General features: G+C 50.0%; 1 protein-coding gene across 3 annotated transcripts in view; it reads left to right on the top strand.

The window, feature by feature from the left end:
• The window catches only part of kif13a (kinesin family member 13A), a 41,491-nt gene that overhangs the window by 7,486 nt on the left and 9,610 nt on the right, over positions 1–24,395 (top strand). For 2 of the 3 annotated variants that reach the window (XM_084703504.1, XM_084703512.1), the window contains exons 3-26: positions 4,212–4,224; positions 6,317–6,377; positions 7,503–7,595; positions 8,735–8,915; positions 10,855–10,942; positions 11,816–11,950; positions 12,088–12,200; positions 12,314–12,425; positions 12,932–13,144; positions 13,407–13,517; positions 13,647–13,781; positions 15,236–15,366; positions 15,696–15,782; positions 16,131–16,306; positions 18,610–18,829; positions 19,123–19,285; positions 19,774–19,917; positions 20,628–20,780; positions 20,968–21,132; positions 21,632–21,805; positions 21,910–22,061; positions 22,313–22,445; positions 22,545–22,691; positions 23,561–23,593. In XM_084703504.1, the coding sequence (XP_084559630.1) occupies positions 4,212–4,224; positions 6,317–6,377; positions 7,503–7,595; positions 8,735–8,915; positions 10,855–10,942; positions 11,816–11,950; positions 12,088–12,200; positions 12,314–12,425; positions 12,932–13,144; positions 13,407–13,517; positions 13,647–13,781; positions 15,236–15,366; positions 15,696–15,782; positions 16,131–16,306; positions 18,610–18,829; positions 19,123–19,285; positions 19,774–19,917; positions 20,628–20,780; positions 20,968–21,132; positions 21,632–21,805; positions 21,910–22,061; positions 22,313–22,445; positions 22,545–22,691; positions 23,561–23,593 (3,133 nt within the window). The remainder of the gene's footprint in view (positions 1–4,211; positions 4,225–6,316; positions 6,378–7,502; positions 7,596–8,734; positions 8,916–10,854; positions 10,943–11,815; positions 11,951–12,087; positions 12,201–12,313; positions 12,426–12,931; positions 13,145–13,406; positions 13,518–13,646; positions 13,782–15,235; positions 15,367–15,695; positions 15,783–16,130; positions 16,307–18,609; positions 18,830–19,122; positions 19,286–19,773; positions 19,918–20,627; positions 20,781–20,967; positions 21,133–21,631; positions 21,806–21,909; positions 22,062–22,312; positions 22,446–22,544; positions 22,692–23,560; positions 23,594–24,395) is intronic. The other variant, XM_084703521.1, reaches the window with a different exon arrangement.

Raw genomic sequence — 24,395 nt, 5'->3', positions numbered from 1 at the left:
ATTTAGGGTTAGATTATGCAATGAATGTTCTTTTTTTTATTGTGGAAAGTTGGTGTAACTGGTCTAACAGGAGCATGTAAGGCCTAATATGACATGCCTGCTGAGGGCAATGCTATTAGCTGCTTTGGGACTTTGTTGCTTGGCTTTTATATAGGAACTTTGACTCATGAGCTTGGTACTTGACTGGGGTCTGTGTTTATTAGTTGCTTGGCAACAGCTCCTGCCTGGAAACAGAATAGTTCTGGAATTATGATGACCCACAACATAAAAACCCAGACCAAAGCCACTGTACCCATTTTTCAGCTATTTCAGAGGTTTCCCAGGGGCTAATTTTAGAGTGCACTGTCACTCTAGAAATCAAGCAGCTTGAAAGCAAATAGTAATGAGCTCTTGAGATGAAATAAAGGCTAGCTATCGGAGAAAGGCTGCATGTCTGTTGAGTGGCATCCAGCATAAACATGCAAGCAGATGGCCACTCCGTTAACCCATGTTGGAATCCTTTTGGAATTATTATCTAAAATCAGTGGACTTGGGATGTTTCTGAACATATTTTTGGCAGCTCAGTTCCTTGGTTGGTTCCCAGTTGGTGTTGGTTGGATCAGAGTACCTTCCATGTAACTAAGTATTGTCATTTCCCTGTTCTGTTTTTGGCACAGCAGGGTGCAGGGTGACCCCTGCCTTGAGTGGGTGGAGGGTCAGTGTGTCCAGTACTGCAGCCCACCAATGAGCAACTGAAATATCAGATTAGAGCCTGAGAGTACAACAGTGTGCAACCCAACACTTGTCCACTCAGAGAGCTGTTGTGATTGGCTCTGAGCTTAATAGACCCTAATTGTCTTGAGTCAGAACCGTGTTGACCGATCTGGAGAAAGACTCAGTTTTGTGGTTGAAGAGATGTTAAGGGTGTGTGTATGTGTACGAGGGGGATATTTTGTCATGTAATCAGCTACGCGTTTTGGCAGGAATCATCTCTAGGGGGGAGGGTATTGTTGGACTGACTGTTGCACGCCAGCCTCTGCCCATGCTGCTTCCAATCACTCATCTGCCTTGCATGTCTGCGTGTGTATGTTTTTGACGCGCGTGAGCATGTGTGCGTTGTGTGTTTGTGTGTAAACTCCACAGGGGACTGGGCTGATCCGTCTTCATATTATATTTGAGAGAGCTGTGGATGTAGGATTATGTCATCATGGACAGCGTTATAGATACTGGGGGCTGTGTGAGCTCTCACTGGGCTGCAGCACCACAGTGTTGAATTTGACACCAGCACACAAAAAGGCACACAGTCTCCCACAGCAAGGCTTCGACACAGTAGAAAACACCCAGGAGTGTTCTCTCAATAGTGAACGGAATTGACAGAATGTATTTTTTAGATTGTTCAACTCTGAACTTAAGTGATGTCATTCATTTGGTCTTCTGGCAGCAGGTTACAGATACATTGTCTGTCCATCCATCTGTCCATTGAGGAGTGGTTTGTGGGGACTATTGCAACGTTAGGGACGGTGTGGCTGTGTGTGTTGTCGTGATTATCTAGTGTTTTTTGTGTGTGTCTGTCCTGTCATTCTGTCAGAGCAGGTGGGCTAGCATCTGATGGTGCTTTTATCTGGGCCATTGTCTGCAGGGCCATCACAGCAGAGATGTTTGTGGCATAATGACCCAGTGGCCTTAATCTGTGAAGCCACCACAGGGGAGATCCTCCTAGTCCTCTCCACAAATACGCTAGCCTTCCCCTGCCTGCTGTACCCTCAGGCACACAGTTCTGGAACAGGGAGATGGCACAACCTCCTCACTCACCCACAACCTTCTTCCACCTCCACCTTCTAATACATACACTCAATCAGCTACCACTGAGATCAACTGTCACTAATGCAATGTCATCATTTATCAGAAAAGGTTTTTTTATTTGGAGTGACATATTTTAGTTTTCCCCCTTGGTGCTCTGCCATGCTAAATCATATGGAGTCGTTGTGGTGAGAGAGGGCCGTCCTGGCTCTGCTTGAGGTAGACGAGGGGGTGCGTGAACCGGCGGCAGATCCCTGGAGGCCCTCACCAAGGGACACACACACACAGAAGGGACACACACACACACAGGACAGCTAGCCACACATAGGGACATAGACGGGAACCCCAGAACCTCCAACACTCCTGGGGGGGCAGGCTGGCTGGGGGAGAGGGGGGTGGATGGGGACGTCACCCTGGATTTTCCTTGGATGAGTTTGTGTTCTGATGCAGCTTGGCAGTTCTGTGTCACACATGTGCACAAAGTCAACATGCAAGTGGACCGCAAGCATGAATCCTATACACGCTCTGCATATTTATAGATTTGAAACAGCCTTTGGCTGCATGCATGCATATTTATCAGACAGTAAATCAGAAAACCACATACCATGAGGCCTATATTTTTTATGATATCAAATAAAATATGATATATAAAATGTATTATTGTAGCAGTTTAAATATCTGAATGAAATTTAACTGCCCTACTATAGAGCATTTTTAGAACTTTGTGTCTTCCATGTCTTGCTAGCAAAAAAGCTTTGCCGCTGAACAAGGTTTTGTTATTGCCTTGTCAGGAACAGGCAGTGTACTCACTCCTACAAGCTTTAGTTTGGACACATCTGATCCCCCTCTGCTAAGATTGCCACATTATGTAATATCCTGGTCCTGGTAATACCCGTGACAACGTGATCCACCTGCAGATGTTCACATAAACTCCGTCAGGAAAGACTTGACTGTGAACTAGTGGAGGGCAGGACAGTGTGCATACAGTCACATCATAAGGTCACATCCCATTCCCGTGTTTACATTTACATTTAGTCATTTAGCAGACGCTCTGATCCAGAGCGACTTACAGCAAGTACAGGGACATTCCCCCAGAGGCAAGTAGGGTGAAGTGCCTTGCCCAAGGACACAACGTAATTTGGCACGAATCGAACCAACAACCTTCTGATTAATAGCCCAACTCCCTAACCGCTCAGCCATCTTGACTCTCTTTGATCCCTCCACACCTTTCTCTTCCTCCTTTTTAACAAGAATAGCATTTGGTGTTCTTGTCTCTCTCTTTTTCTCACCGCAATCAAACCAAAATAGCTCACTATAGTTTTATTAAGCATCACCTTGTGCCCTGCATGTCTGTACCGACCCCTGACGTAATCCAGTCCAGTTCACGTGTAGGGCTCCAGTCCAGTGTTTGTGCTCCACCAGGCCATCCAGCGATGGAGCCTGTGTTACTGGGTGAAGGTGATGCCCACCTCTGTTCCAGCGGGTGCACCGCAGGACGGATATGCTGACAGGTGTTGTGTGCCATGTGGAGAGACACAGCGGTGCGCCGGCCTGCTGGGGACTGGCAGCTGGAGTATGTCGGGGGCAGAACACCCTGGTCAGGTGTGCTCGCATGGGAACATTCAGCACAGGTTAAGAAATGAAGGAACTCTAGTTGTTTCTCTTTGGTCAGAATAGTAGTTAAAAATCTGCATACAAGTCCTGGAGTAAAATTTGCCTCGTGAGGCCTGAGGTAATACTGAATGCGGCCTTGCTGGCCTCCCATCTCTGGTTAAGTCCACCAGCGTTAGGGCTGTTTACCCAACAGAGTCAGTGGGACATTGAATCCTAAATCTCTTCCTTTCCTTACGCTCCAGCGCACCAATTATGAACCCATTCACAGCAGCCTCCACCAGGAAATACCATGGGAAGTGAATGAATGAAGGGAATGAATAGGAGAAATGAATGAAGAAATGACACCAGACCTTTATGAAGTGCAATGTGTCGTGATTTTGAGTTATGACGAGTGGGTTCCACAATCACCTTCATACTCTCAACAGAATGACTTGTGATGTGTTTGTCACCAAAACAATCTGCTACTTTAGATATCCATTTGATCTAGATCTTTTGGGGGCAGCACAGACAATAAGAGGTTTCCTACTGTGAGCCCAGCTGCTCTATACTAAAAAGGAACATGTACTGACTGTTAAATTGCATTTATACCAACCGTGTTATGTCTCTCTCTCCCTCTCCCTGTGTTTCTCTCTCTTCCTCTCTCCCTTTCCCTTTCCCTCTCTCTCCCTCTCCCTCCCTCCCTCCCTCCCTCCCTCCCTCCCTCCCTCCCTCCCTCCCTCTCTCTCTCTCTCTCTCTCTCTCTCTTTCCTTGCGTTACCGATGAACCCAACGGCATTCTCTCTCACCCTCGCCTGAACTGAACATCACGATGCTCACAGGAAACAACCCAAGGTATGTGTTTGAAGTGTTTGCGGTGCTGGTTTTCATCAGGAGCCCTGACGCCAACGTCCCCTGCAACCGTCTGCCCAGACACAGTACCGGGTCATTCTGAGTGACTAGAGCTCACTTATCTCTGAACACACACCAGGCAACTTGGCACCGTCACAGACACCACACGAAGCTAGCATGGAACGCTAGCAACCCCAGGCCTCCAGGGTCCGCTACGAGACGAGGTTGATCCGCTGCCATAGGACGGTTTCTAAGGGGCATGATGGAGGGGTTTTTGGTCGTTTGGGTGGGTCGGCAGGGGCCGGATAGACGTCCGTGTGAATGTGTCAGCGCTCTAAGATCTCGTGAAACACCCACAAAGGCCGGCAATGAGAGAGGGATGAGCAGAGACACTGGGGCAGTGTGTGCGCTCATTGAAAGCTGCATTGTTGGAACCTCACCCCCCTTTCCCCCACCTCCTCCTCCCCCTCGCTCCCCCCACTGACACGCTGGTGACTAGCTCAAGAGACACCCAGGCCTCCCCTCACACACTACGGACCGAGGCATTGTGTCGTGCTGGTGGGGGGGCCCGTTGACTGACTGGGGGAATACCGGTGGATAGCCACGGGCGCCCCCAGTCTCTGGGGTCCATTAACCAGCGCTGCTCCGACTGCCGAGGCTTTAGCCAGGCACTCTAGCAGAAAGCGCATGGCTGTCTGCTAAGCCATGAATACACTCCCAATTAGTTTCAGTTCTGTCTGCCTGGAAGCCAGGGAGGTCCCGACCCATCTCAACCAAACCCAGCCTTGACTGACCTGTCCTAATCCCCCAGAGAGACAAGAGATTTCTGCCTTTAATTGCTTGAGAAAAGCTTATTAATAATGGAGGGTTTCTTTCTAATGAAAAAGTATTTTTGTTGTCCAGTCAGACCTATAGTTAGAGTTAACTTTAGTTAACCATAACGTTAACCATATCGTTCACTTACACAGAGACTTGCCAACACAGATAACCTTGGTTACCAACCCTACCCTGATTGAGACGGATGGCACTTTTGTTCCTTTGAATGTCACCCACTCGCTAGTCTGCTGCCTCTTGAAGAACTCTTGCTTTCACGCCATTCAGGGATCTCATCTCTGACAATGCTGACTTTGCAAGTGGTTCCCCTGGCTGATGCCCTTTATCGTGATTAGAAAAGAGTTCAATCATTTTGGGTCACACATTCATAGAGGGAAACCAGTTTTCTTGGCAGGCCAGCAGTGTTCTGGCTGCCAGCAGAGATGGCATGCACAACGCTAGTTTAGTATTTCAGGGTGACAGTACAGGACTTCCACTCAGCGTTGCGAGAAAGTCTAAAGGGTTGTCATGTTGCAAAGCAGTGGTTTGTAGTCATGTGTCATGTGGGTATGCGAAGGAAACGTTCTAACATATCTGGTGTGATAGAATATCTGCAGGGAAAGGGCTATCCTGTCTTATCTTTGCTGAGTAGGAGGCCTCAGTGCAATAGGCTGTCGTGCTATGCCATCAAACATCAGTTTGATGTAATGCGTGGTTGGCTGTGAGCACATGCAGGTGTCTCTCTCCCTCACACACATACACACACACACACACACACACAGAGGGTCTGTGCTGGACCCATTGGGTCGAGGCCAAGGGCCAGCAAGCTTCACCAGGAACAACTCCAGCCCTGTTGCCCTGGAGACCGGGGTCACTGGGTACTGGAATTTCTACCGGAGGGCTGTGTCCCTGATTTATGAATTCATTTAACTCACAGCGGCGTTACAAAACAAGCCGGGCTAATGTGGAACAGCATAATCCTGACGACAGTTACCTTCTAACAGCATCGGGGAAGAGCTCCTCTTTCTCACACAATATGCCCCCCCCACACACAGACAAGCTCAATCTTGCTGACATCCTGTACCGTTGGGTGGCGTGATACAGTACAATACAGTACAGCCATTATGTAATTATGTGTCTCGCTACGCCAGACAACTGTGGTGGAGTACATAGACACCTATTAGTCTGGGTGCAAGTGTCTCCGAATGTATTTGCTTGGACGTGTTGACAGTTTGTTTCGTTTCCCAGGGTGTGCTAATCCGCCGTGTTTGCTCTCCCACAGGTGTTTGCCTTTGACCACTGTTTTTGGTCCATGGATGAATCGAACATCCCTAAATATGCTGGTGAGTCCCATGGGGGTTCAGCTCCACAGAGATAATCCTCCCGTCATCACTTTAACAACTCCAAACAAGCACACCTGACCTCCCATTCAGAACCACCCAGGTGAGGGCACAGGTACAGCTCGGAGCTGGGAGGACCCCCTCCCTAAAGGAAACGTTTGCATGATGCAAAGTCGTTGTCGCCAGAGGGTAAATGCTCAATAAGAGCACTCAGTGTGAAATAGAGACGCAGACAGGTCGATACAAACTCAAGACAGGTGTCATGAAGGTGTGCCACTGTTCTACACTGAGGAAGGTAAACTTGTTCAGAAAGTGTTTATTGCAGTACCTGATATGCATACCATAGATACCGTGAAACGAATCATTCAATAGTGTTGTTTTTTGTGCTCCGATTTGGAATCCATTGTTGTTGCTCTCCCACCCACGGTTTTTCCTGAAAGGCATAGAAACATAAAACTGCATTGGTTCAGCTACATTTGAAATGAACTGAAGGCTACGATTATGGTGTTTTCATTTTGGCACCCATGAAACAGGGCATGTCACTGTCAATAGAACGCTGGACCAACAGCAGCATTGTGCTTACCATTCTCCATCCACTTAGTGATGGCAAGGCTTCTGTTTGCCTCGTTCTCAAGCGACAAGCCAGTCTGTGGAGCAGAGGGCTGCCTGAAGGCCCTCCACCACTGCTTTATTTAGCTCTTCAAACAGCTGCACCATTCACCAGCAGCACAGCACTGAGCTGCACGACAGAATTATCCCCCCTCCCTCTCGCTCTCTCTCTCGCTCTCTCTCGCTCTCTCTCTCACTCTGTCTCGCTCTCTCTCTCTCTCTCTCTCTCTCTGTCTCCGGTTACTTCCACATCACTAGACAACAAAATGCCACCTTCCATGAATTGGCCTCCCTGATGCAGTTATTTTGTGCATTTGGCACTTAAATCTTTCTGCCATTTTGCAGAGGGAGTACTCTCCAATCTGATCAGCTGAAGCAGACTATAAGCATGCCATTAACAAATGAACGTTGTGGTGTTATATTTTCCCGTCTTGCTCCCCTACTATATTATTTGAGGAAAATCTGTATGTATCTGTATGTTTAGCATAATCGCCATGGTGACCACTCTTTATTTTGCAGGACAAGAGGTGGTGTTCAAGTGCCTTGGCGAGGGCATACTTGAAAATGCGTTTCAAGGGTACAATGCCTGCATCTTCGCCTATGGACAAACAGGTAACAGACACAAAAGCAAGACAAACAAGCCGTAGACTCTGCAACAGTTTAAACAAACACTGAAGCATTGTTCCGAATTATGACATTGGGTCGAGCTCAAGAATGGGGTGATATTTCAGCATTATGTAAATTCCATATGCTGTTTGTCTCTTTATTGCGTCTCATTGTGCTACTGGCCCACCATAAAGATGGTCTCATGTGGGGTGATGGAGGAGCTAGACATTACTATTGTGTAGAAGGAAGAAGTGGGCCATGAGAAGGTGGGTGACTCTTGACACAAATGGCTCTGAGGGGCTCCGTGTCGGGTCTGCAGGCCCAGGCATCTGCTCAGGTCGTTCTATGGAGGTCCCTGGTCCCGCGCGGAAACAGGAAGCTCCTGCGTTTCTGATGAATCTCTGGTGAATCGCTCAAGTCGTATCCTTCCTAGCCGTGGATTAAATTAGCTCCTTTATCCCACTTCCTGTCCTCGAGAGGTCAAAATGGCATGCCGAGGGAACACTTTGAAGAGGAAATACAGTCTATTGTCTTTCGCAAGGCGGTCACATGTTTTGGATGTTTTGGGGGGGAAAAAATAGGGAAATAACCAGACAAAAGATTCACTTTTCCTGCCACTGAACTAACAGTCCCAAGGAAAAAGGAACAAAGCTGGCTCTGTTGTTTTGATGTCTATAAGGACTGATAAAACCTATAGCTAGCCAAACTGGCACATGACCAAAGAGTCAAGACTGGGCTCTCTCTCTTGTGGAAACCCTAAAGCAGCACATAGCAGCAGGGCACCTGCAGCAGGGCACCTGCAGCAGGGCACCTGCAGCAGGGCACCTGCAGCAGGGCACCTGCAGCAGGGCACCTGCAGCAGGGCACCTGCAGCAGGGCACCTGCAGCAGGGCACCTGCAGCAGGGCACCTGCAGCAGGGCACCTGCAGCAGGGCACCTGCAGCCCGCAGTGCTGTCCTCCCTCCACCTTCATCTCTGGGTCAGACGCCTGGTCGGGTTCATATGGGGTGTCACGGCGGGGTATGACCTTTTAGCAGGGCAAGAGAGCCATTTGTTTTACAGTCTACCGTGCAGGGGTTTATATGTCCACCTCACCTCCAATTGTGTTAGAAGTTCTCTGTGTGCCCAATCCTGTGTTCCTCCAGGTTCTGGGAAATCGTTCTCCATGATGGGGAACGGGGAGCAGCCGGGCCTGATCCCACGTCTTTGCTGCACCCTGTTCGAGAGGGTCTCCAGGGAGGACAGTGAGGCCCACTCCTTCAAGGTGGAGGTCTCCTACATGGAGATCTACAACGAGAAGGTCCGCGACCTGCTGGACCCCAAAGGGTGAGTGAATGTCTTCAGTCAGCTGGAGCAGTGGTCTTCAGCCCTGGTCCTCAGGGCCCACTGTCCCGTATGTTGTAGACGTTTCCCGGCTCCAACACACCTGATTTAAATGAATGGGAGGCTATCAGGCTTCTGTCGAGATTGATAAAGACTGTTCGTTTGAATCAAGTGTGGGAGCAGGGAAATATCTACAACATACAGGCAAGTGGGCCCTAAAAAATAGTGCTAAACACCACGTAGCTAAAGCCCAATTTATACTTAAGCAAACACTTTTGAAAAGGTCGCCGACAGAAATGACATCACAGTCGACACTTCTAACTGTCGCTTGGAAGTGTCGCCTACCAGGAGAAAATTTCTACTGGCGCTGTTGTCGTCACATAGTGTCGCGCAAGTGTGATTGGATAGATAGACTGCACGCGTCGTTGACTTCATTGTTTGTATTTTTAAGCGAGCGCTCAACAGCTGTTTTCCAACAACCCCTCTCTCTCCCTCTCTCTCCAAATTAGCTACAGCCATTTTCTCCAATCGATCACCAAGGCTACAAAGCGTTAACAATGTAACCATAACTATGAATGTGACGGTAAAATGATTCCGTTTACGTCACGCTAACCTTGAGCACAGGCGACTGTTTGCCAAAGTATGAATGCAGCAGCCTGAGCGACACTTTTTTTTTCCCGTCGGCGACCATTTTAAAAGTGTCTGCGACATAAGTATAAATTAGGCTTAAGGAATCAGGGCGACTGTGTGGCAAACAGGCCCGGCGCAAGACAGGTCCTGGCCCGACCCAGGCCTGAAGGGCGCAAGGGTCAGCCCAGTAGTGCTAGAACACAGAGCTAATACCCTTGGTCTTGCGGTATGTTGTTGACGGGGGTTCAAATCCGATCGATTACACCAATAACAATGTGTCGCTTAGACTGGGGTGCAATGTCCTGTGCCTGATGTACTCAGTCTCCTGTATGCCTGTGCACACAATGTCAACTCATTGACCCTCATGTTGACTGTGGAGTCGGGTTTCAATGTCTGACTCGGACCATGTTGAAAGGAATACCAGGTACTTAGAAAGGGAGAAGAGACATAAAGTCAGAAAGTCCAGTCAAGAGTTCATCCCAGTTATTTCTGCAGGGGGGGGGGGGGAGGGAGTTCTTGGTAGTGTGTTTTGGGGAGGCGGGGTGTGTTGCGTTCTGAGATGTCATGGTGGGATGTGTGTTTGGCAGGGAGGCTGAAGGCGATGCAGGACAGTGAAAGGGAGTGTTTCAGGGACATCTGTTAGTGAAGGGAGAGCAGAGGAGCAGACAGTGCCGCCAGTGAGGAGAGCCCCAGAGTCGGAGCACAGTGCATCGCTGTGTGTGCCGCAGATGTTAGAGGATGGAGCCGGCTCCCCCCCCCCCCCCCCCCCCCCCCCCGCTGCTCTATGGCTACTCCCTCCATGTTACATAGTTTGTGTGCTTGTCTATCTGACTGCCTGCCCGCGTGTCGGTCTGTCTGTGTGCCCGTCTGTGTTTCTGTCGGTCTTTGTGTCTGTCTGCCTGCATGCCTGCTAGCTATAATTGCTCTCTGCCTTTCTCCTCTTTCTGTGAGTCTCACTGCATGTTGACATCATTGGTGGGACTGTAAATAGTGTCCGCTCTGTACTTTCTGGCTGCTGTCTCCCGTAGTTAGACCCAGAGGGAGGTAAATGGAGTAGAGAGCAGTGAGTTGGATCAGTGAACGTGAGGTCTGCCAACCTCAGTAAATTCACAGCCGTGGAACGGCCCGAGTCAACGGTCATTGATCTATGGGCCTGCAACCCCCCCACCCCCTCCGCCTCCCACAGCTTCTGGCAAACAACCAAGTGAAGCTCAGGTCCACTGGGTCCATCTGCACCCTCTAGTGAAGCGTTCTCCCCCTCTGTTTTTCTGTTGACCCGCATCTCCTGTCCTGCTGTCCTGTGTGTCTCCAGGAGCCGGCAGTCTCTGAAGGTCCGGGAGCACAAGGTCCTGGGGCCCTACGTGGACGGGCTCTCCCAGCTAGCCGTGACCAACTTTGAGGTGTGTATCCTCCCCTCCAGGTCGCCTCTTCTCCCTCATCGCGGACCTGCTGCTTCTCACTCGCAGACTGTGATGACACGTCGTCGCAGGAGCGTGCAGTTGTCTTTGACATTTATTTATAGGACTATTATCGGAATGTCGTCAAGTTGAGTATGTGCTCTCTCACCAACACAGACGTGACACATGTAGACCGGCAGTGCGAGTCAGTCATGGGTTTTGGGAAGTCATACCCTGTCTTACACCCCTCTCAGCTCAGCTCAGCTCAGCCCCCCCCCCCCCAGCCCCCTGGCTGCTGTGACCTAGATTAATCACGTGACACTAAGTCACATGCAGATACTGCTGCCTTTGTTGCCTTAGCGTTGTTCTGGTGTACCTGTAGGTTTAGCCTACCCTTGAGGTGTAAGTCCTCACCGTGTCGCACTCTTCACTCTTCATATTCTTCTAGAAAAAACACCTGTGATGTTCTTGGGGTCAAGCACATCACAGGTTCAAGGTGTTTTCTGCTCTTCTAGCATCACACAACGTCACCCAGCCCATTCAGCCAATCGCTGATCCGATCTCAGCTTGTGTCAATGTAACACCTTTGAGAGTTCTTCATCTTCTGACCCCATCACCTCAGAGATTGACCAATGAGAGAACCACAAACCAGCTCATGATCACTCAGCACCTGTTTTAGTGCTTCACTAATAACCCTAACTTTAGGCTCATAACACAGGGATTTTGGGGGTTGAATATGAACAAGGACCAAATCCTGTACGTCTTCTCCGCTCTCCCTCCCTGCTTTCCTGTCTCTCAAACAATCCGATCAAGACATTTCAAAAGGACACTGTGACCCGTAGGTAAAAACAGACCCCAACTTTTGACCCTTTCTAGGACATTGAGGTGTTGATGTCGGAGGGGAACAAGTCGCGGACGGTGGCGGCCACCAACATGAACGAGGAGAGCAGCCGCTCTCATGGCGTCTTCAGCATCATCGTCACTCAGACGCTGTACGACCGCCAGTCTGGGGTTGGTCCTGCTCTCAATGCATCGCCGTCAAGCGGAGAAAAAATCTGACCCAGTGCTTGGGCCTGAAAATGGAAATGCTTTGACGGTGCTCGTTACCGCTACTATCACCAAATGCGTGCTGGGTGTGTGTGCTTCAGAACTCTGGGGAGAAGGTGAGCAAGATGAGTCTGGTGGACCTGGCAGGCAGCGAGCGAGTGTCCAAGACTGGAGCTGCAGGAGAGAGGCTGAAAGAAGGCAGCAACATCAACAAGTCAGTTGCAGAAAACAAATGACCATTCACGCGTGGCTCTGTAACATGTGGCTGAGGACTCAGTTATAGGACATTGATGTTATTGACATGTGTGTGTGTGTGTGTGTGCGCAGGTCGCTGACCACTCTGGGCTGTGTGATCTCAGCCCTGGCTGATCAGTCAGCGGGGAAAGGGAAGACTAAGTTTGTGCCTTATAGAGACTCTGTCCTCACCTGGCTGCTGAAGGTGGGTCTGGCACTCAATCCCCTATCCCAACCAGTCAAATCAAAGTGTATTTGTATAAAGTAATGCAAACGTAATGTCACAGAGGGCTTCACAGATGCTCATAGTTCCACACCTATAACCTATCTAAACCCTTGTGATACTGTACAGATATATGAATGATAGCAGCTCTACTCTGGTCGCCCTAAATTGCTGTGAGAATACATTTACATTTAGTTATTTAGCAGACGCTGTTATCCAGAGCGACTTACAGGAAGTACAGGGACATTCCCCCGAGGGCAAGTAGGGTGAAGTGCCTTGCCCAAGGACACAACGTAATTTGCCACATCCGGGAATTGAACCAACAACCTTCTGATTAATAGCCCGACTGCCTAACCGCTCAGCCATCTGACCCCTGAGCATAGATTAAGGAGATGTCTCTGGTCTTTTTAAAAGCTTTCCCACTTGAGCCCCATACGCTGTCACGTCCAGAACCTGACCCTTTCCTGTCGACCTTCCGTCGTACCCAGGACAACCTGGGCGGAAACAGCAAGACCGCCATGATCGCCACGGTGAGCCCGGCGGCCGACAACTACGAGGAGACGCTGTCCACCCTGCGCTACGCCGACCGCGCCAAGAGGATCGTCAACCACGCCGTGGTCAACGAGGACCCCAACGCGCGCATCATCCGGGAGCTGAGGGACGAGGTGGAGAAACTGAGGGTGCAGCTCTCCCAGGCCGAGGTGAGAAGAGCACCCCCTGGGGCACTGGAGGAGGAGTTGCTGGGGAACGGCAGGGTGAATAGGGCTGGTATGAGGTATCCTGCAAAAGCTTGCCAGCAATTATATCATTTTAGAGATGTTTTTTTCTCCCCTAAAATGCTGGGTGGATGTTCGAAATTGACTAACTCTTTACATATGAGTGAAAAAGGAGCTGGTGAGTCAGACTAGGGTGTGGGGTTCGGGTGAGCATCCGGGCTGTTCTGATTGGTCCTTGTGCATCCAGTCTCTCAAGGCCCCGGAGCTGAAGGAGAAACTGCAGGAGTCTGAAAAGCTGATCCAGGAGATGACCGTCACCTGGGAGGAGAAACTCAGGAAGACAGAGGAGATTGCCACGGTAGGCAGAACAGCCGGTTCTCCTGACAACTTCCATTCCTTACAAGTCTGCGTTTATTTATTCGTTTTGATGAGGACATGGTGTGATATTGCGCGTTGACTTGGAGTCTCCATGCTTGTGTTGGCCCAGGAGCGCCAGTCGCAGCTGGAGAGCATGGGCATCTCCCTGGAGACATCAGGGATAAAGGTCGGAGAGGACAAGTGTTTCCTGGTCAACTTGAATGCCGACCCCGCCCTCAACGAGCTGCTGGTCTACTACCTGAAGGTGAGGATTAGATAGACTTGGCTCGCACGCTGCACCATTAAAGACCAGCCTCTGAACCACCAACTATAACATTGGTTTTGAGTATTGGGGTTCACACCCGGACAATTTGGAAATCTATCTCTTGGAAAAAAAGACTCTAAAACCACAAAGCATTATGTGAACATTAGTTGTGTGTTTGCCCTGTGAGCTAAGCGGCTCTCTCCCAGTGTGAAGCTCGTGCTAAAGACCAGAGAGCACTGATCTGCAGGGAGTCTCTATAATTGGAGAGCAGGCAGGATTCACATGAGCAAATAAAGCTCAGTCGAGCTCTTCAGCAGAGCCCAGGGGCAGATTCAGCCTGCTGTACTCTTTCTCTTTCTCTCTTTCTCCTGCTCCTTGTCCTTGTCTCTCGCTCTCTATTTTTCTCTCTCTCCCTCAGCAGAACAAAATTATACACACACCAAACTGTTATCCTCCAAACACATGGACTGTATCTGCTGGCCTACAACACACTTCTCTCTCTCTCTCGCTCTCTCTCTCTCTCTCTCTCTCTCTCTCTCTCTCTCTCTCTCTCTCTCTCTCTCTCACTCTCTTTCTCTCTCTCTCTCTCTCTCTCTCTCTCTCTCTCTCTCTTTCTCTATCTATCTCTCACTCTCTCTCTCTCTCTATCTCTCTCTCTCTCTATCTCTCTTCTGTCTCTCATCATCGCTCTCATCCTCTCTATCTCTCTCTTTCTCTCTCTGTGCGAAGCACTTATCCTTCTTCTGTCACATTTCCCATTGACCGCATTGCCGGAACATACCAAACAACACCGCATCATTCCAGACACGCGTATGACAGCGGTACTGGGAGAGCAGTGCGGTGCAGAGGCAGGGCGGGCGAAGGCGTGCCAGACAGCAGCCGAGCTTCCGCGGCACACGGGACAACAGGCCTTTGTGTGCTCCCACAACCTCGCCCCGCACGCCAGGGTGGAATGACTCTGCTAATGTGAAGAGGCTACTGTAGCTGTAGGCGTCTGGTGGCGGGATGTTAGTCCAGCTACGCCCACTCAGTAATGAGAGACACACACGGGTGTCGTCCACTTCCACTCCTGTACTATGCAACAGTTAAACCGTTCGGATTAAAGCATGTGCTCAATTAATAAAATGGGTATGAAATGAAAGAAATCCCACTCGTTTTGGTTTTGGTCCCATTGAGGAAGGAAGAGGGGCTGTGGTTATGCTTTCCTGCATGTGACTGAGTCTCTGCCTGAGTGGGCAGCTTTGAGCACTGGATTACAGTTCCCAACCAAGCAGGTGATTCACTCATGATTTACGATGGGGAATTACCCGAGTCATGAGACTCCTGGCTCTGAGCTCCTTGGTTTGTGGTCATACATCTTCACTCTGTCTGAATCTCTGCCTGTTTGTCTGCCTGTCTGTCTGCCTGCCTGTCTGTCTGTCTGTCTGTCTGTCTGGTCGTCCTCCTGTGTGTAGGAGCACACGCGTGTGGGTGCCGACACGTCTCAGGACATCCAGCTCTTTGGTATCGGCATCCAGCCGGAGCATTGTGTTCTGGAGATCTGCCCAGATGGTGATGTCACCCTCACGCCAGTGGAGAATGCCAGGTGAGCACCCAGTGACCCCACCTCCCCTTTCCTCCTTCATCCAGCCCCTCCCCCTCCCTACCTCCCTCATTCTCCCTCCCTCATCTTCCCCCTCCCCTCAGTCCTCATGGTTGACTGGATCTCAGGGTTTCTCATGAGCTCACGGTGAAGGCATCTCTGATATCAAAGCCCTGCTCCACAGCTCTCTCCACAAAGACATTGTTCTGCTGTAATTAACATTTTCAGTGCGCCACTGATAGTCTGCAACCCTCATGCCGGGGCTTTTTGGTGTACAGTTTTTATGACCAAGTGGTTTCCTTTGGCCCACCTGCTTTCTTTCGCATTGTCAGAACCTGTGTGAACGGAACCATGATCGACTCCTTGGTCCACCTCTGGCATGGAGACCGCATATTATGGGGGAACAACCACTTTTTCAGGTAAACCATGAAACTCGCCTGCTGTTGTTTTGGAAAATATCCAGTCTCATTCTTACCAGACATAGCTCTGGCCAGGAAATTAGGTCCAGGAAGGGTCTAGATGAGAGCAGTCCAACCCTGTTCCTAGAGAGGGCTGTCCAATCCTGTTCCAGGAGAGTTACCCTACTGTACAATATGTTTTCGCTCCAACCCCAGTTTATCTAAACTTCATCTTCTCAGCTAATAATTAGAATCCCACCGCACTGTAGCTCTTCAGGAACAAGGTTGGGCAGCTCTGGTCTAGATGAAGCTGGATGCTGGGATGTTGCTTGATGTCTGAAGTGAGCTGTACATCCTGCTGGGCTGTAGGATCAACCTGCCCCTGCGTAAGCGACGGGACCGCTTGAAGGAGCTGGAGCGGGCATCCCCCAGGGAGAGCTTCGTGGAGGCGGACGTGGAGACGGCCAGCGAGGCCTCGTCGGAGCAGGACTACAGCTACGAGTTTGCCCAGATGGAGGTGATGATGAAGACCTTGGGGAACAACGGTAAGGCTAATCCTATTCCACCTTGTCTCTCTTGCCTGTCTGTCTGGTCCCTCTTGGAACGAATCTCTCTCCCTGCATCAGGTCCCTTTCTTTAAACTCTTTTTTTCTCTCGAACTGGCCACTTTTTTGGACTCATCCCTCGTTCTTTCTCTACGGTCCCTCTTTTTAAACTCGTCCTCCTCTCTCTGGTCCACGGTTTTAGACTCATCCACCTGTTCACGCTTCTAACAGGGAGCCACCTCGACCGAATTTCTTAAACTGAAGGGTTTGTCTTGAATATGACTCGAAAGTGGGAATGCGTTGTGGATGAACTGCCCGCCCTATTCCGTCCCCACAACCATGGCATCCAAACATCCACGGCCTGCCCACTCAAACTCCCCGGCGGAGTTGCTCTGGGACAGAGCTGAGTCACGCAATGGTGATGTCATGCACCAGCTGTTCCCGTGTGGTGTGCACGCCCTCCAGTCCTCTTGACCCTGTCCCAGTCCTGTGGACAGTGAGGGGGTGGCCCAAGGCCCTGTTACACTGTGGATGAGCTGCCATCGCTGGGTTACTCTCTCTGCACTGCACGATCCCTGCAACAGGAGCGTTCAAGTTTGGTCTTTTGACCGGATGCCTCACTTGAGACGAGATGATTCAGCACTGGAATTGTGCAAGTCATGGCTTAGTTATTGTAATTGCACTGTTGGCATGCAAGCCAGCGCGACACGAGTTAGGACATGACACAGCCGGGCATTGGTCGCTTGTGTTTGTGTTTTTTTTATTACTCAATCTGATTGTTAGATCCAACTTGGGTTTCCTTTAAGATTATGGAGAAACCCAAGACGAGATAGACGTCCTAAAACCAGTGTCTCCCTGCGTCTTTAGAAACTCGGCAGTGTAGCGTGGTTTGCTCGTTTAAGATTAGTAATACTTAATTTCTAATAAAGTATAGTAGTTCTTGGGGCACCACCTCTGATTCGTGAAAGGGACAGAGGAAACCTTGTTTAATAGTATCGAATAATAGCACTCGTAATAATCAGTCTAATCTTAAGTAGTAAATTCTATGAAAGTAGAGCAGATCATATAACGTGAGAGATAAGCGAGTATTATACACAATGATTTATTTAAGAGAATGTAATTATAGTGAACACATACCAGACAAGTTATGGGTTAGTTGGGCTAAAGCAGTACAGTAGGCCTAAATTCTAATGAGAGCGCGCTACACAATGGTTGCGTAGAGCGCGTGTGGAGGGGAGGGGAGAAGTTGAGGAAGAGGTAGAGATAGGAAGAGGCTTTTATAGTAACAATGGACGATCAATGGAAACTGACCTAACGATGATTAAGTCAAATCATTTGTAGAATACAATCAAACATCAACAATTCAATCACAACATGCCAATATGTCACAAGTAAGAAATATTGCAAATCGCAGTTACTTTTGTCGGTTTGAAGAACGGAGTCAAATGGTTCGTTATGTCCAACGAACAGAATCGGAATCTCTCGTCAAAGTTCCGGGCGCTCAGTGAAGGTGCAGGTTAAGAGGAATAGGTTAGAGAGTGACGCGTTCACCCACAAGTTTATCCTACGAACAAGCAGGGGTGATTGTACGTTTGGGGGTTAAATACCCCAAAGAACAGGGGGGTCATCCCTGTGAAGGTGACCTCTCTCATTGGTCAGTTACTTCCACCTGGGCGTCGTCCTGGGAGATGCCTAGAGGTGTGAAGTGGCTGATAGCTTTTGAGTTCCTTTATCTCAAATGTCCATGGGATGCTTAAACTTCAGAATATAACAATACAACGTTCATAACTGGTTTTGTTAGTATGATACAATTATTTTGATACCAAGATTAACTGATTTAACTTTATCTGAAGGGGAGTTATAACCAAACATCAATTAAACAACGTTCTAGGTAAATGAGAAAAACACACATTATAACACATCAACTACTGTCATTGAATTAGTGTCCATGAGCCAGGTAGTCCTTGAGAATATGTTTGTAAATCCATAAAGAAAGTTCTTCCTTATAATCCTTTGTCTTATACTGTGAAACCATGTGGTCTCTGTTCCTGACCCCATGCTGGGTCCGGACTTTGATGCCCCTCCTCTGGGAGAAAGGACAAAAGGGGGAAGGACCCTTCCCTTGTCGGGGGAAGGAGCAATGTGGATGGTACCATGCTTTGTCTGTCGACTCTCTGCTACAGCAGTCACAGAGAAGACATAGATATAGAAGGTCCAGATAGGATTCTTGAATTTCCTTATGCATCAAATAAAGTGAACGGGAACTGGACAAGTGTGTGTGCTGTCTCCCGTGTGCGCTGTAGACCCCATGCAGAACGTGGTCCAGGTTCTGGAGAAGCAGTACCTGGAGGAGAAGCGCACGGCGCTGGAGGAGCAGAGGAGGATGTATGAGAGAGAGCTGGAAACGCTACGGCAGCAGCTGTCGCCCGAGAGGACGTCGCAGCATCACCGCAGCAGCAGCGACCGCCTCACCTTCCCCACTCACACGCCCAACAGCAAGCTAAGGCTCTGGACGGAGGAGAGGTGAGGGACATGCAGACACACACACACACACGTGCATACACATACATACAAACGTACAGACACACACACACACACGTGTATACACATACATACAAACGTACAGACACACACACACACACGTGTATACACATACATACAAACGTACAGACATACACACACACACACACACACACAATCCAAGCCTTACACAAACTTCAAGGTTAAGATCGCACACGTTTGGTGGTCGTTTAGGTGGATGCCAGCAGTCTGAAGAGGCCTTTTGTGTGTGTAACAACGTCTGTGTTTGTGTCCAGGGACGAGCTGTTCCGTCAGAGTCTGTCTCGGCTCAGGGAGCAGGTCGTGAAGGCCAACACCTTGGTGCGAGAGGCAAACTTCCTGGCAGAGGAGATGAGCAAACTCACTGACTACCAGGTCACCCTCCAGATCCCTGCGGCCAACCTGAGTGCCAACCGCAAGGTGAGAACTCCCTGACCCCTCTCTGCGTGTGCGTGCGCGAAGAATTATGTCTATATCCTTGTGTGTGTGTGTGTTGGGTCTTGTTTAATTACCCTTGTGGGGAACTAATGTCCTCACAAGTATAGTGAAACATGAAAAACTTGACTTCGTGGGGCCATTTTGCTGGGCTCCTTAACGTTAAATGCTTTTTTCAGGGGTTTTAGGATTGAGGTTTGAATTTGTGTTTCAATTACCTGAATCGTTTAGCTTAGGGTTAAGGGTTAGTGGTCAGAGATAGCACAATGTTGAATGGGAGTGAATGGTTGAGCCCTACTACGATAGAAAAACAAACCTGTGTGTGTGTTTGTGCATGTGTTTATCTGTGTAAATGTGTGTGTTTGTATTTATGTGAGTATATATGTGTGTGTGAGAGAGTATTTGTGTGTGTGTGTATGTCTGTGTGCATGTATTTATTTGAGTATATTTGTATGTGTGTTTGTGTGTGACAGCGCGGGGCTATCGTGAGCGAGCCGGCAATCCAGGTGCGGAGGAAAGGGAAGGGCACCCAGGTGTGGACTATCGAGAAGCTGGAGAACAAGCTGGTGGACATGAGAGACCACTACCGAGACTGGAAGGAGGGCACAGAGGAGGTGGTAAGAGATGGAGGGGAGGGAGGGAGGGAGGGAGAACAGGAGGGAGGGAGGGAGGGAGGGAGGGAGGGAGGGAGGGAGGGAGGGAGGGAGGGAGGGAGGGAGGGAGGGAGGGAGGGAGGGAGGGAGGGAGGGAGGGAGAACAGGGGGGAGAACAGGGGGGAGAACAGGGGGGAGAACAGGGGGGAGAACAGGGGGGAGAACAGGGGGGAGAACAGGGGGGAGAACAGGGGGGAGGGAGAAGGGAGGGAGAACAGGGGGGAGGAGAACAGGGGGGAGGGAGACCATGGGGGAGGACAGATGAGGGATGGAGGGAGGAGAGGACAGGAAGGGGAGGGACTTTGGATGGAAGAAACCTTTATTGGAATCGGGCGTAGGGAGCAAGTTTGGGGAGTTAGAAGTAAAGTGATATACCTCTCTCTAATTCTGGGTGATGATTCGAGTGTTTTCTGCAGACCTGCGTAGAAGAAGGAGGGTTAGATAGCTGGATAACTGTAAATGAGTAGTAGTAAATTGTGAATTAGCAGTATCTGTTGTGGATATGGTTGTGGAATGTGTAGAGTCGACAGTAATGTGTCCATTTGGCAGACACTTATCCAAAGCAACATACAGGGGGGATTCAAACCTGCAACCTCTTGATCTGCAGTCAAGCGTTCCACTACTGAGCTCTACCCAGGATATAGAACATGTTCTTATGTTCTGGTCTCCTCCAGTATAACAAGCTGGACAGCAACAAGCACACAGACCCTTTCTATGAGGCGCAGGAGAACCACAACCTGATCGGCGTGGCCAACATCTTCCTGGAGTGCCTCTTCCATGACATTAAGCTGCAGTACGCTGTACCCATCATCAGCCAACAGGGGGAGGTATGATTCAGCAATACCCACATCATCACGAGCGTCTCCCTCTGCTTTCTGGGTTAACCGGCTTCTCCGTCGATATGATCGCTCTACTTTACTGTGCCTGCCGTGGACCTGTTTAGCCCCATGCAGAAACAGGCCATACCATGTACACTAACCATCCTAAGTAACTGTGTGTGTGTGTGTGTGACAGGTTGCCGGCAGGCTGCACATCGAGCTGACACGGGTGAGTGGCTCAGTTCCAGAGCGTCTGGTTGGTGGAGACGACTCGTCGGAGAACTCCAGCGAGAGCAGCTGCTACGAGGTGATGGACCCCCACGGAGAGATTGTCCACGTGGCCAAGAGGCTCACCTGCAGGGTACGCTGCAGCAAACAACAGGCCAGGCCCACTGCCTTGTTGTGGTTATGTGAGATAGACAGCACACAGTTTGAATGCAGATACTGCTTTACGGACTACTTTACGTCACGGTGTCCAGTGAGAGCCTCTTTGCTGACCCATGTCTAATGGTCCCTCAATATCCCTCTGTCTGTCTCGGTGTCTCTGTGTCTGTCTGTGTGTCTCTGTCTGGGTCTCTCTCTTTGTCTGTGTGTCTGTCTGTGTCTGGGACTCTCTCTTTGTCTCTGTGTCTGTGTGTCTGTCTGTGTCTGGGACTCTCTCTTTGTCTGTGTGTCTGTCTCTGTCTGGGACTCTCTCTTTGTCTCTGTGTCTGTGTGTCTGTCTGTGTCTGGGACTCTCTCTTTGTCTCTGTGTCTCTGTCTCTGTCTGTGTCTGGGACTCTCTCTTTGTCTGTGTGTCTGTCTCTGTCTGGGACTCTCTCTTTGTCTGTGTGTCTGTCTCTGTCTGTGTCTGGACTCAGGTGCGGGTCAGAGAGGCCACAGGGTTGCCCCTCAACCTGTCCAACTTCGTCTTCTGCCAGTACACCTTCTGGGAGCACGCAGAGCCCAGCGTGGCCCCTCCCATGGTCAGCCCCGACACGCCCTCCCCCCGCAGCCCAGACACCCAGTTCAGCGTCAGGTTCGATCACTGCAAGGTGAGGGAGAGGGCGCCCCCCTGTTGTGTGGAGGACTGCTACTGCCCAACGGCCGTTCAGGAGTTGTAATGCTGCGTGTGTTGGCTGGGGGGGGGGTGGTGCAGGACTACGTGGTGCACGTGACGGAGGAGTTCCTGGAGTTCATTTCAGACGGGGCTCTGGCCATCGAGGTGTGGGGCCACCGCTGCGCCGGGAACGGACGCTCGCTCTGGGAGCCCGACGCCCTGGAGGCCAAGACACGCACGCTCCAGGACCGGTGAGGGGAATACACATCCATGTACACACACACACACACAGACACACACATATATATATGTATATAGACACACACATGCACAACCCACACACATACACACACACCAACCATACTCCTCCTCTTTTACCTCGGCTAGACTTCTAGATACACCACACGCGCACGCGCACGCGCACGCACACAGACTAGCACTACGTTATTATGCTGCTGCCGCCGCTGCTACACACACCTCCCCTGTGTGCGGTGCGTGCCAGGTGGAGCGAGGTGTCTCGTAGGATCGAGCTGTGGGCCTCCATCCAGGAGCTGAACGAGCAGGGGGAGTACGCTGCTGTGGAGCTGCAGCCTGTGAAGGACATCACCGCTGGGGGGGTCTTCCAGCTGCGACAGGTTCCTTCACTGTCTTCAGCTTGACTTTGACTGCAGCTGTCAGGGTTAGGGTCAGCTGACTGACTGTGTGTGTGTGTATGTGTGTGTGTGTGTTCACAGGGTCACTCCCGCAGGTTGCAGGTGTGTGTGAGGCCTGTCCAACACTCGGGCACTCTGCCCCTGCTGGTTGAGGCTGTGCTGTCTGTGTCTATGGGCTGTGTGTCGGCACGCTCCACCAAGCTACAGAGACCGCTGGACAGCTACCAGGTCGGTGGGAACACGCACACACACACACACACACACACCTAGACTTACCTCGTGAGTAAACGCAAACAGGATAACAAGCGTCAAGCCACAAGTCTCCGTCAGTTTATGGCATATTTTATTTGACGCCCCAATAAAATTGGTTCTGCTTCTGAAGAGGGATGTGTGTGGTGGAGCCTCGTGTGTTTTTTATTTTCATAAGTATGTGGATGTGAATCAGCACGCTGGTGGTCAGACTACTTTGGGCTGTCTGCCATGACGGGATCATGTGCTGACTGGCTGTAAATCTAATGAAGAGAAAATGTCTGGGCTCGTGTTTCCAGACGGTAGCTCCCCAGCATGGACGCTCTCTCTGTGTGGCTGTGGGTCACTCAGGAAGCCGCGGTAGTGATCTAACACATCTAGTATACCCTAGAAATGCACTTTAAATGTGTCTACACGGTATACCCTGGAAATGAACTATAAAAGTGTCAGCCTTTGTAGTAAATCATTTTTGCGTTTCAGGGGTCCTTAAAGCTTTTATTTATTTATTTTTATAAATGTAAGGCTTGAAAAAAGACAGATTATGATTCTATGAATATAGGTTCTGAGCCAGAATAGTTTGCAGAGAAACAGAAACATGAGCGATCCATTTGAAAGTGATTACACCCAAGCATAACATGATTACTGGGAACCGTTTCTGACGTGTTCTCCAGTGTACATCCTGGTTCCGGTGAACCTATCACCATCTGCTGTGGTTGCATCCCTATTTCTACTCGCTGTGGCTGCAACAGTCATGTGTTCCAGTGTCTGTGAATGTGGCCCGGTAGCTGAGGCTAGTGGAGAGGTGTTCCGTGTCTGACTGAGCGTGTGCTTTTATTCTCTCCTGCCAGAGAGAGGAGGATGACGATATGGATAGTTATCAGGTACCCCTCTCATCCTACTGCTTCAGAAGCATGACCGACACCCAGCTGCTGATCACGCGCTTGCAGACACTGGGAGCAGGGGGGGGGGGGGAGGCAGGGGGGGGGGGGAGAGGCAGGGGCCCCCATCACCTCACGAAAGATGACCTGGGTTATTGTGTTCCTTCCGGATGGGGGAACCTTCCCTGAATTTAGCACACTGTGTCAAAAATCTTCAAACCCGAAAGAATCTGGAAGCAGCTCCTAAAGAGATACAGGAAGAGCCATTCCTGGCCCACCAATCAGTATTCTGTCTGGGGTTCTGTCTCCGCCCCCCTCCGCCTTTCAGGTTACACAAACTAACTGACCACTGTCTGCTTCCCGCTACTGAAAAGCTGCAGGAACAATACTGTTTGTCTCACCCAAGTCACCTGACCAACTTACGCATGGCTGCATGAATGATTTCGCATGGGGGGTGGGGGAGGGTGGGAGGGGTTTAAGGGCTGCAGTGCATATTGGGATTGTTTATTTGTTTGTTCTCTTTTTCTGAGGCGGTCCTGTCATTCAGGTAGGATTCTCAGGGACTGTGAATGTGCACGTTTGTGTGTGTGTGTGTGTGTGGTTTGGGATAGGGTGGGGGAGTGTGTGTATATGCTCATGGGTGGTGAGGAACTTCTGTAATTTCGACCTAATCTTTTTCCCAGCCTAAAAATAACAAGGGCTCAGATGCTGAAATTCAGGAAGGCTTTCAGATATGGGACTTTCTCCAGGATTAACATTGACTCGGTGACTTCCAGTAAGCCCGTGTCAGCACTGACTCCAGCAG

This window comes from Hypomesus nipponensis, chromosome 2 (genome assembly GCF_054491055.1).
Source record: "Hypomesus nipponensis isolate SF chromosome 2, ASM5449105v1, whole genome shotgun sequence".
Taxonomy (NCBI): Eukaryota; Metazoa; Chordata; class Actinopteri; order Osmeriformes; family Osmeridae; genus Hypomesus; species Hypomesus nipponensis.
Note: the sequence above shows the minus strand (reverse complement) of the source record. Positions and strands in the feature narration are given on the sequence as shown.